General features: G+C 34.0%; 2 protein-coding genes across 3 annotated transcripts in view; one reads left to right on the forward strand and one right to left on the reverse strand.

The window, feature by feature from the left end:
• The window catches only part of LOC143228334 (ankyrin repeat and KH domain-containing protein 1-like), a 35377-nt gene extending 34180 nt beyond the window's left edge, over positions 1–1197 (forward strand). Inside the window, exon 9 of the mRNA XM_076459604.1 lies at positions 1115–1197. Within this exon, the coding sequence (XP_076315719.1) occupies positions 1115–1197 (83 nt within the window). The remainder of the gene's footprint in view (positions 1–1114) is intronic.
• Positions 102–10635, reverse strand: LOC143229026 (uncharacterized). 2 transcript variants are annotated; one of them, XM_076460671.1, is made up of 2 exons: positions 10384–10635; positions 102–2252 (listed from the first exon to the last, which is right to left on the reverse strand). In XM_076460671.1, exons 1-2 carry the CDS (start codon positions 10393–10395, stop codon positions 1488–1490), a joined length of 777 nt encoding a protein of 258 aa, XP_076316786.1. In that variant the 5' UTR covers positions 10396–10635; the 3' UTR covers positions 102–1487. The 2 variants fall into 2 exon arrangements, with proteins under 2 accessions (XP_076316786.1, XP_076316785.1); XM_076460670.1 differs by having other exon boundaries at positions 103–2252; positions 10424–10632.
• Between the last annotated feature and the right edge of the window lie 1155 nt (positions 10636–11790).

Raw genomic sequence — 11790 nt, forward strand, 5'->3', positions numbered from 1 at the left:
TTATTTTAGCACACTAATAAACGCGCAGAAAAATAGATAGAAGGAAATAACTAAATTATTGTAATGTGAGCTTGATAAAAACTATATGTGTTTGAAAAATAAATTCCAAAGTGAATGCTCTTTGAACCGTGCAAATTCTTGCCAGAAAAATATTAGATAGTCCTAATAATGCCTTGAAAATTTGTCCTTAATGGCAGTTTAGCCAAACATTAAGAGCTTGCTTCCTCATGAACCACTACGATTGAAACATCTGTATTCTAAATAATAACAGGTAATTAAAACTAAACAAAAACTTGTTTTCTACTTGTATTTAATAAAACGTAAACCTTTTCCAATGTAAATATAAGATTTTCGTAGATTATATATATATATTTGTTGTTGTAATATTTCTAAAGACCAAAACTGTATCTTAATCATTTCAAAAATCATTTAAGCTTTCTCTGTATACAGAAATAAAAAAAGTATTTAATAATAAATTGTTTTTAAAAATATTTCTTCTAATTTTTAATAGTATTAATTTGCAGTATTATGTTAGAAGGAAATAACTTGGGTAAACCTGGTTCAGTAATTAAATAGAAAAATTGTAAATTACAAGTTCATGGTAAAAAAGAGAGAAGAAAATTACGACGATAACCGAGAACAAATTTAGTTCTTGAGTAATTAAAACTAGTTGTTTTTTAAATTCTAAAACTAAAGGAAAATAATACTATTTGCCGTATTCAGATGATCATATAAACCCGTTGAGGAGAGATTAAAAAGCCAGCCCGTAAATATTGCTAAACCCAAAACGAGGGCGAAACAAGTGCTGGTTCCTATACAGATTAGGAAAATATAGCTTTCTTAGAGCGTTGTTATGAGTTGGGAATTCCGATAAGTAGTTGTCAAACTGGATTGGTTTAACATTATTTTGCCAAACATTTCTCTCATTTATCAAATCTGGATATTCATGGTTTGTGGTGTATCCAACAGCACTGTTTAACACTGAATGATTAGGTGAGTAAGACACGCGTGTATTTTGAGGTCCTCTAAATCGATGTATGTTATATATTGGTACAATACCACCAGGAATTATTTTAGCTCCTACTATTTCAAAATTTGGAATATTTTGTGGTAGATTTGGAACGTTGTCTGCAGGTGTTACCAAATAAAGCGGAAAGCCTCGAGGAAAAAAAGCATTGTTGGGAATACGCCCTCTGAAACTGTTCAAATTCCTTTCGAAATTTTGGTTATAATATCCACTCGGGTAACTGTTGTAATTCCGGGGATTATCTGTATAAAACTCATCATTTGGAATTTGTTTCTTGAACCTGTTGAAATCCCTATCAAAGTTCTGGTTATAATAACTGTTGTAGTCAATATTGTTATTTTGGCGTTTTTCTTTACTGTAACCCGAAGGATATCTTTTTCCAAAATTTTCATGGTAATGTCCGTCATAATCAATTGGATAAAGTTTTCTTTGTAAAGTATTAAAAGGATAATAATTATCATCAAGAGGTTGAATATTGTTTTTTAAATCTGTGGAAATCATCGTAAGTTTGAGAGAAAACGGGATGTTGATTTTGAAAGAACTGTCTCTGAGGGTTATTTGAAAAAAACTGTGTCGGAAAAGCATAATGGTGGCCATGATTGAAATTATTTCTATGCTTGTGGAACTCTGGAAACTCAGAAGGTCTAATATTTTCGTTATACTGATACACTGAATTGGGGTACTGAGAATTGTCTCTTGCTCTGAATTTGTGAGTAGGATAGTACGCGTCAAACCCATGAGTATTTTTATGTATATTTGGATACTGTTTGTCGTAGTTGCGATAAGTTTTTGAACTTGGTCTGTAGTTTCGGCTGAAAAAGTCATTATGGTAATTTCTTGGATACGTTCTGTGTCTTATGTGATCTGGATCGTAAAAGTTGGTTCTATGTTTATTGTTATCGTATCCATCTCTGCCTATGTGCGATGAAGGATAACGCTCTTCCTTTACAATACGGTAGCCACTATCATCAGCTGCATAAAAACGAACTACAAGATCTCCATTTTCATCACGATATCCGTAAGAACCTTTCAGTCCCTCTGGCGGCTGGTGTTCTTCCTTTCTGAATGAAGAATCCTTTCTCTCTGATAATTGCAAAACTCTTGCAGTTGGTATTTCTTGATCCACACTTTGAACAGTCTCTTTAGCAGATAAAACGTGACTTTGGTCAATTGGTTGTGATTCAAGTGCCACGGTTGTTAAGACTTCCATAAGAAGAAAAACAATCTAAAAAAAACAAAACAAACAAACATGGTATAGTAATATGCTTATGTTTCTTTAAACGTCATTATATGTTCCTGCTTTCAATATTACGTTAAGGTATATTCAATTAATTATTAACTTTTGAGATTATGCAAATTCGAACAAAAACTTATCAGAGTGATAACATCAAAGCTTTATTTAGTTGGTTAACCTATTATATGCAATCAACCACGTACGTTATGTAAAGCCTTAGCTTACATCTGTAAAAGCATTCTTCTAATGTGTCTGTTTTATTTGTTTTGAATTTCGCGCAAAGCGACTCTAAGGCTATTTGCGCTAGCCGTCCCTAATATAGCAGTGTAAGATTAGAGAGAAGGCAATTAGCCATCACCACCCACCGCCAACTCTTGGGCTACCCTTTTATCAACGAATAGTGGGATTGACCATAATATTATAACGCCTCCACGGCTGAAAGGGCGAGCATATTTGGTGCTACCGGGATTCGAAAGCCTTAACCCACCCGGGCCCGTGTTTGTTTTGTTGATCCGATTACTATAATACATAATTCTAAGATATGGTTCTTTAAAGATTTTATGCCACGGACTGTTGACGTCGGGCAGACTTGTGGATAATAATCTGATTTCCAACCTTATTTAAAAAAGGGTCTATGAGTTTCTAAGTGTATTTTTGATTTAAAAACATGGTGATTTGGTGAATGTAATGGAATGCAGTGGAATAAATGGTTGCCATGAAACATGATAAATAGCCAAATGCAATGATTGGTAAGTTTGACAAAAGTTTTACATAATATTCGTATAAACGACATTGGATTTGATTTCTACTAGAATCGTACATTTTACAAGCTTCTGCGTTAGTTATCATACTCTAGTTTTAAGCTTAACTGTTTAAGTTTGGTTTGCTATGAATTTTGTGCAAAGCTATTTGAGGGCCACTTGCGCTAGCCGTCCCTAATTTCGCAATGATGGACAAGAAGGAAAGCGACTAGTCAATATTATTCACCGCTAGCAACTACTCTTTTACCAACGAATAATGGGACTGACCGTCACATTATAACACCCCACTGCTAAAATTGTAAACATATTCGGAGACTGGAATATGAATCCCACAACCCGCAGATTGCAAGTCGAACGCCTTAACCACCAGGCCTTACCACACGAACTATTTAAGAACAATCAATGTTTCACACTTATCAGTAAAAAACTTATACTATTCTGAGCTTAAATCCCCCCCTTAAACTAAATTAACTAGTGAAAATAAAATAAACTATTTTCTCCAGACAGATCATGAGTACAAATATCCCAGAACCTTGTTATGTCTACATTTTATTTACATGAATTGACTGACCGAGTGGCAACCATAATCATGAAATACGTTTTAATCAGAATGTTTGTTTTGATTTGTTTTGAATTTCGCGCAAAGCCATACAAAGACTTTCTGCGCTAGCCTTCCATAATTTAGCAGTGTGAGACGAGAGGGAAGGCAGCTAGTTATCACCACCCACCGCCAGCTCTTGGGCTGCTCTTTTATCAACGAATAGAGGGATTGACTGAAATATTATAATGCACTCCAGGCTGAAAGGGCGAGCATTTTTTATTCGACCCCGCAATCATCAGATTACGAATCGAATGCCTAAATGACTTGGCCATGTCAGGCCTTATCAGAATATAAAAGTAATATTTTCACCTTTAAATATCAACATTCACATTGTATGGTAATTTATTAACGATTACAGAAATTAGAAAGTGTTTTACATCACTTTTTCAACGTAATTATTTTGATTCAATTTAGAGAAGCTGATTATAACTTTACATTTCCAACAACTAAGAACTATGTAAGTCATATGGTTCCTCAGATATTTTGTACATGTTGAAAAACACGTAGATATGCCCTCTGGTTATTAAATATGGTAGTGGAAGACAAGCTCGTGCGAGTGGATTACCTCATTTTATTTTGGCATGATATAAGAACAATATTAATCAAATTTTTATTATTAGCCTTGCATGACTTGGCAGGAAGGACAGTCGACTCTCAAGTTGTGGGTTGCAGGTTCGAATCCCTTTCGCCAAAAATGCTCACTCTTTCAGCCAGGTGGCTTATAAGGTAATGGTTAATTCTCACTATTCGTTGACAAAGCAATGGTCTAACTTGGGCCACCTCAGATAACCCATGTGTAACTTTGTGCGAAATACCAAACAAATTTTATTATATGGTTAAGACTACTTTTATAACAAACAGAACATGCTGAATGTAAGTAATGAAGTAAGTCTACTTACTTTTTAAAACGACTATGATATTCACCTGATCATAAATCAGACCCTTGAGTAAGACTGTAAACTGTACTTTATAACATTGTAAGTGTATTAGTGTTTATTGACCCACGTATTCATAATTAACAAACAAATTACTTTTTATGTTGTATTCATCCCTTTTCGATTTGAAGATTAGTGTTATTCATCTCTGTCAAACATACACTCCACCCGTTACATCACAATAACGTACTCTCATTTATGACAAAAAGGGTATTTTTGTAAAGAAACAGACTTAAGATACAGCATTTTTCAATAAATAAAGTTTCTAGAAAGAGGTCACAGCTGAATAGTGTGTAAAAGAGAACATATCATGAACATTTATAAGCACATTGTCGACAGGTAATTCAATTTTTAATCACTAAAATCCTTGAAACTCCCTCTTAGTTAACAATACATGTTTGTTCTTTAAAGATATTCTGTTTTACAACAATCACAATTCTTCAATGATTCAATGACACTTTCAAGTCTACTCAAACACCGAAACGTCCCAAGGTTAAATGCATTCATCCATTACCGACATTACTACTGTTACTAAACATAAAGCAGATGAAATTCAATAGAAGCAACGGGGCAGAAAGGTTTCAACTTTCATTTTGACTCAAATGCAAAGTAAAGCTTGCCAACACATGTTTATTTGGAACTAACGAAATCTTTGAATAAAATTACTTTATTTAAATTATTTGTGACAATAACAATGACGTCAGTTCTCTGGATGTATGTACTTCTTTCTTATAGCAAAGCCACATCGGACTAACTGCTGAGCCCACCGATGGGAATCAAACCCCTGATTTTAGTGTTGTAAATCCGTAGACTTACCGCTGTATTAGCGGGGAGCTCTCTGGATGTATGTAGATGAAACATTATATTCTACATTTGAAAACCCTGGTTGGATCCAAACATATTTCTTCATCTTAAGATGGTTAAACTTAAGGTAGTAAAAAGCAGTAAAAGTACATTAATTTAGTAATGTGTTAAAACACATAATTATTATTTGCGAACATTGTTGCAAATGATCGTCTTTGTAACTGAAATAAGCAAGAGTATTCATCGTGTAATTATACTACAATGGAGGATTATAACATGTTTAAATTTACTATTATCCCACAACACCATGTTGAAATAGCGGACATTCATTAACAACTTTATTAAATAAAGTCTATTCTTTGCTAACGTTTCGTTAAAGTAAAATGATTCGTTTAGTGTTATACATCAAGGTAACATTACGTAATAATACATGGTCATTGAACATTAATATTAGTTAAGCAATAAAATAATAATACTTTACAATTAACATAATAGAACAGTATAGGAGTGCTTTTCATAAATGTTATGTAAGAACATAGAAATATTCAGTGATGACGAGAAACCACTTGTTGAGAAATTTATATGCAAAAACGGCTCGTTTGGGCTGATAAAACACTTTATATAAAAATATATATATATTTATATAGAAATATTGCTTATTCACATAATGTACAACAGAGGAATGTTGCTCATTAACGTTATGAAGGAACACGAAGAAACATTCCCTGTTAAGATTATTTAGCTACACATGTTATATATATACATTTTAATTCTTTAAGCACTTCCATAATTTATTTGGTTTATCATTAAAATCAAGTCTAAGAAACTGTAAATAATTTGGCCAAATAGTATCATTAGATAAGGCAAATTTTTTGCCTGTTTATTACTAGCTTTAAAAGATGAGATTGCAATGTTTGATTAGTCTGTGCTAACAGACAATGTAAACAATTTTATAATGCGCTAGACAAAGAAAGGGGACAAGATACCTGGATCAGTTATTACTTAACTTTTTACTTTCTTAAGATACATGAGTCGTATTTAGTAAGTCATTGTTAACAGCCCGCGCAGGTTAGAACGTTTGTGTATCCAATCATATAAATTTGAAATGCTTTGCTCAGACAATAGATCATATTTAATCAAACTCACATTGGATTAGCAGACAATAAATTAACTCAAGGTTTATTTATGAAACGTCGAATATTATGACCTGTACAGTTCATTTATTTTATTCTAAAGTGTCTACAAAAACTAACTGGCTAAGGCTGTTAAGATTTTTGGACGGCTGTATCTGAGTCCCGATTTGGCCATTTAGATCACTGTTGCATAAGGTGTCACTCAGTTGAAAATACCAGCAGCTGTAAGAAATTATACGCGTGGTATCATAGACTGAGCAGGACGTAAGAACAAATGCTTAAAACTGAATGGAGTAATAATGTGTTGTTTTTGGTTTGTTGCTATCTCTATGCAGAATAACGTGGTTGCACGTATGAGTGACACTTTTCTAGTTTTGCTGTCCGCGTGCAATGTAGCAGTCGAATCTAGACTTTTCAATCGAACAACAATCCACACACATAACGGAATATCGGACAAGCATTGTGAATGAAATACTTATAGGACCAGCATGGCCGAGGGTTAAGGCGTTCGACTCCTAATCTGATGGTCGCGGTTTCGAATCTCCATCGCACCAAACATGCTCGCCCTTTCAGCCGTGGGGGCGTTATAATGTGATGGTTATTCCCGCTATTCGTTGATAAAAGAGTAGATCAAGAGTTGGTGGTGGGTGGTGATGACTAACTGTCTTCTCTCAGTCTTACACTGCTAAATTAGGGACGGCTAGCGCAGATAGCACTCATGTAGCTTTGTGCGAAATTCAAAAACAAACAAAACAAACAGAAATACTTATAAGTGTATTCTTGTATTAGAATAATTTGTTTCAGATAATAAAAGTATAATGAATATTAACATCAGAACTACAAAAACTTCAAGCTATAGGTTTGAACAAGGAATAGTTTTGATATAGAACCAGACAAGCCCACCTAATATACAAATTTATCGCAGCCCACAATTAAAAATGTGGTTGAAATATAGCACTAATACATCAGTTTTATAATGTGTGAATTACTGGTAATTTAACAACTTTATCACTTCTAATGTTTTACCATTTTATTGTCAAACAGGATCACTACTTCACAAATATGTAAATATAACTTTTACTGCAAATCATCACTATTGAATCATTTTAACATATTGAACAGCCTATAACTACACACATATCCACATACACATTGATAAATTATGTTATCTCAGAAACTATAAATATATTTAGGAACCTGGAATTGATGCTTTGCAGTGTTTGTTGCATGAAAAAAATATACATTAAAGGCTTTATTAGTCATAGGACCTAAAAATTCAAGTATAGATGTATCGTAATTTTGTTTGTTTGTTTTGGAATTTCGCACAGCTACTCGAGGGCTATCTGTGCTAGTTGTCCCTAATTTAGAGTGTAAGACTAGAGGAAGGCAACTAGTCATCACACCCACCGCCAACTCTTGAGCTACTTTTTACCAACGAATAGTGGGATTCACCGTCAAATTATAACGCCCCACGGCTGAAAGGGCGAGCATGCCGGGCCAGTAATTTTGTAGTCAATGTGTTACTTAAAACAATTAAAGAATATTCTAGGCCTAATAATAATGGATCTAGTAAAGGTAAACATCGTCAACAAACAACCTCACAAACAAGTCGATTCTCCTTAAATTTAGGGGCCTGGCATGGCCTAGCGCGTTAAGGCGTGCGCTTCGTAATCTGAGGGTCGCGGGTTCGCGCCCGAGTCGTGCCAAACATGCTCGCCCTCTCCAGCCGTGGGGCGTTATAATGTGACGGTCAATCCCACTATTCGTTGGTAAAAGAGTAGCCCAAGAGTTGGCGGTGGGTGGTGATGACTAGCTGCCTTCCCTCTAGTCTTACACTGCTAAATTAGGGACGGCTAGCACAGATAGCCCTCGAGTAGCTTTGTGCGAAATTCCAAAACCAAACCTTAAATTTAGAACGATATCAATCGTCAGTAGTTCAGGTGATTTCTTAGAACTCATCCAGGTCCAAGTTGACAATTTTGTTCCAGTTTACCTTCAAATAGATCACGGAAAATCTGGAGCCAAACACTTTTCACAGAATGACACTGTGTACTCAGCCTGTCACAAAGTATGTATAGGCATCTAAACTTTGTATGCCTTCAATATGAGGTCTAAAATTAGAAACTAGATAAATGAAATGTTAGAAATGTCCATAACTGTCCCTCTGTTTGAAGTGGCAGATAAACTTGTGGTCATTGCTGGTGGAATAGAGTACAGGTCCGTAATAGCCATCCAAATTACTGGCATCTTACCTTGTACCAATGTCAAAGCGCTGAGCACAGATATCCTGTTTGCTTTGCGCCATTCAAAGTCAATCAAAGCGCAAAACGCTAATTTTTATCTTTATAATATAACGTTATAGGTTGGCACAGTCGTCACGTTTACGTCCAAAGTGGTAGAGGATAAAACTAGTTCCGCTTTCTCTGACCTGACTGCGTAGCCTCTGTTGAGAGCCGGCGAGACGTGTCTTGCAAATACGTGTATTGCACCCTGTTCGCGCAGGTCCTGCACCCAGTAACACATAACAACCTTTTGACGTCATTAACATGTAATATTGCTTGTAATAAATAAATAAAAAAACAACACAAGCCTTGATCTAAGATATTTGTATTGCCAGTCATACTGTATGTTGAAAATCCAGTGCTTTTCTTTTTTCTCCAACTTTGTTTAACTGTACTGTTGTTTCATATGCACCTTTATACTAGTGATGGATATTTTAAACTGAATAATCTTTATGATTAAAATCCACAAAATCCAGCCTGAGCATGTAATGTGGTAGTTAAGATGATGTAATATTAACCGGTTTTACTAGCAAAATATTATTTTTCTCATGCTAAGATGGGTTAACATTATCAATACCATTTTAAAGCTGTAAAAGAGAACCTAGTTTTACTGTGCTAAGCAAATAAAAGGGCTGGGAAACAATTTTATAATCAGAAAAGTAGACACACACCTGCATGAATTTAATAACATGTAATTGATAATAAACAGTTTTGATATATGCATTTTTTTTTCTCAAATTATAAGTTGTTTTATTATATTTTTTTAAGTTTTAATTTTATGGCTTGTCTTGAGTTCCACAGCCGCTTAAGGCAGAACCCATGAATTAATAAGTGCATTAGTTTAAGTATTGTACTAGTAATAGATTGAAAAGTGCATTTCGTGCATAGGGAAGTAGAACAGTCTGTGTTGTAAAGCATTATATTAATGGGAATTTATTGCTATGTTTCTATTTTTCTATGCAATAAAAAACTTACGTTGTAACCATTATTACTTATGTATTTTATCCAACTATATTAAAACAAAGCATTTGATAGTTAGTATTTTCAACCTGACCGAAATATTATAGGACACTTAAGCACAGCAGCCAGGTCAGAGACCCAGAATTCACCTGTAGCATCCCTAATTTAGAGCTGCTAATCAAGAAAAGAGCACCCATTCAATATTTCACACAGTTACATCTTGAATATTGATGTGAAAAAGGTGAGAGTTAAATGGAAGATTTTCATTTCCAAAAATTCCAGTTAAAGTTAACTATTTTGAAAATAGAAGAAAAAAACAACTGAGATATAATCTGTTTTTTATAACATAGATTCGTAGATTAACAACTACTCAAAATAAAAAACACGCTCAATGTATTTATGTTATACTTAGTTAACTTAAACTCAAACATTTTGAGCAGCGTTTTGGTGTTAGAAAATTACACGGAAATAATTTCTATATTATTGTATTATCTTTAGTCGAAAACCTGAAAGAAATAAACGGTTTGAAAATATGAAATTATCTTAAACCTTAAATTGAAGAAATGTCACTCTACATGCGTTACATACAATTTAAGTAAAATTGAAAATAAATTTGACAGAGAATAAAATCATTTAAATAGAATACCTCAACCTTCATAAATTCTGTTAACGTATTTTGTATTTACCACTTTGGTATGGGTGTCCATCGTCTTTCGTTGTGTGGTTTCTTGTCAGTAATTGTTGTTAGAAATGAAATATTCAGAATTAGTGGCACGATGTTTAACTTCAACAAGGAGGAAATACAAACAATAGATGTAGTCACGCTTTACAGATTCACATACTTAGATGTGCCTACACAGCTACGTCTTGACTGGAAGTCGGGTGTGCAGCTTGACATACATCACTGAGCTGTGTTGAACTACGTTCTCTGCTTTATGTACGTGTTTGTAGTAAAATAATAACTGTAAATATATCCGAAGTCTTAAAATTATATACCATTCTTTCAGATGTCCCACAATCAAAGAAAGTAGTAGTTTTACTTTGTATTTCTAACACACAGCGAACATCATACAGCTTTCATTGGGCTCAGTTTTATTATTTAGTGACATATGCACATTTAATACTGTCATTATATTTACTCTTGATTGATTGATTTCTGACAAACGATTTCAAAATACATTATTTTAGAAGCTTAAACAAATACTTTTATAAAATTAAGTAGGGAAATCTTTAAGTAAAGTGATTTTGAAAAATGCATTATATGTCTAAGTGTACGTAAAGTTTATACGCAATGGAAAGAGAGAGGCATGATGCAAGAACGACGCCTCCTTGCGGAAAAAGCATTACACAGAAATATCAAAATAAGTAAATAAAACACTATGTTAGGCCTATATTTTAACTTCGAAGGAATTTTGGTTTTCAGTTTCACAGACATATATTGGTTAGCTAGTTTTGAATTTCGCGCAAAGCTACACGAGGGCTATCTGCGCTAGCCATCCTTAATTTAGCAATATAACACTAGAGGGAAAGCCGTTGGTCATCACCACCCACCGCCAACTCTTGTGCTATTCTTTTACTAACGAATAGTGGGAGTGACCGTCACATTATAACGCTCCCACACTTGAAATTGCCAGAATATTTGATGTGACGGGGATTCGAGTGCCTCAACCAACTAGCTATGCCGGGTTTAGCGTCATAGATCTTTATCAACGTTCAAGATTTGTCATGCTGTTAAGCAACGGTTGAAAAATTTCAGAAGACATTTCCCAGTAATATTACTAAAAAGACTAAATTTTTATTAATGGAAGTGTCAAGCTGTTGTTGAAACTCTCTATCATATGTAATCTATCTAATAAGTTATTCCAGCCAATATAATATAAAACTAAAGAAAAATGTATGTGTGTAATTAATTTGTGTGTAAACCGATATAATTATTAAATAATTTCAAGTTTTGTTTTGAAAAGAGTGCAAAAAGACGTATTTGAAACCTTTCACGACCTTTTCTTTATGTATAAATATTGTCCTCTAGACCTCCCTCTTTGGTCATTACGAA

Source organism: Tachypleus tridentatus, chromosome 10 (assembly GCF_004210375.1).
Source record: "Tachypleus tridentatus isolate NWPU-2018 chromosome 10, ASM421037v1, whole genome shotgun sequence".
Taxonomy (NCBI): Eukaryota; Metazoa; Arthropoda; class Merostomata; order Xiphosura; family Limulidae; genus Tachypleus; species Tachypleus tridentatus.

Excerpts from the sequence above, each read along its gene's own strand:
- LOC143229026 (XM_076460670.1), bottom strand. The coding sequence starts at position 10,444 with ATGGACACCCATACCAAAGTG. Across the intron at positions 2,253-10,423 it reads TGGACACCCATACCAAAGTG|ATTGTTTTTCTTCTTATGGA; the intron begins GTAAATACAAAA and ends TGTTTTTTTTAG.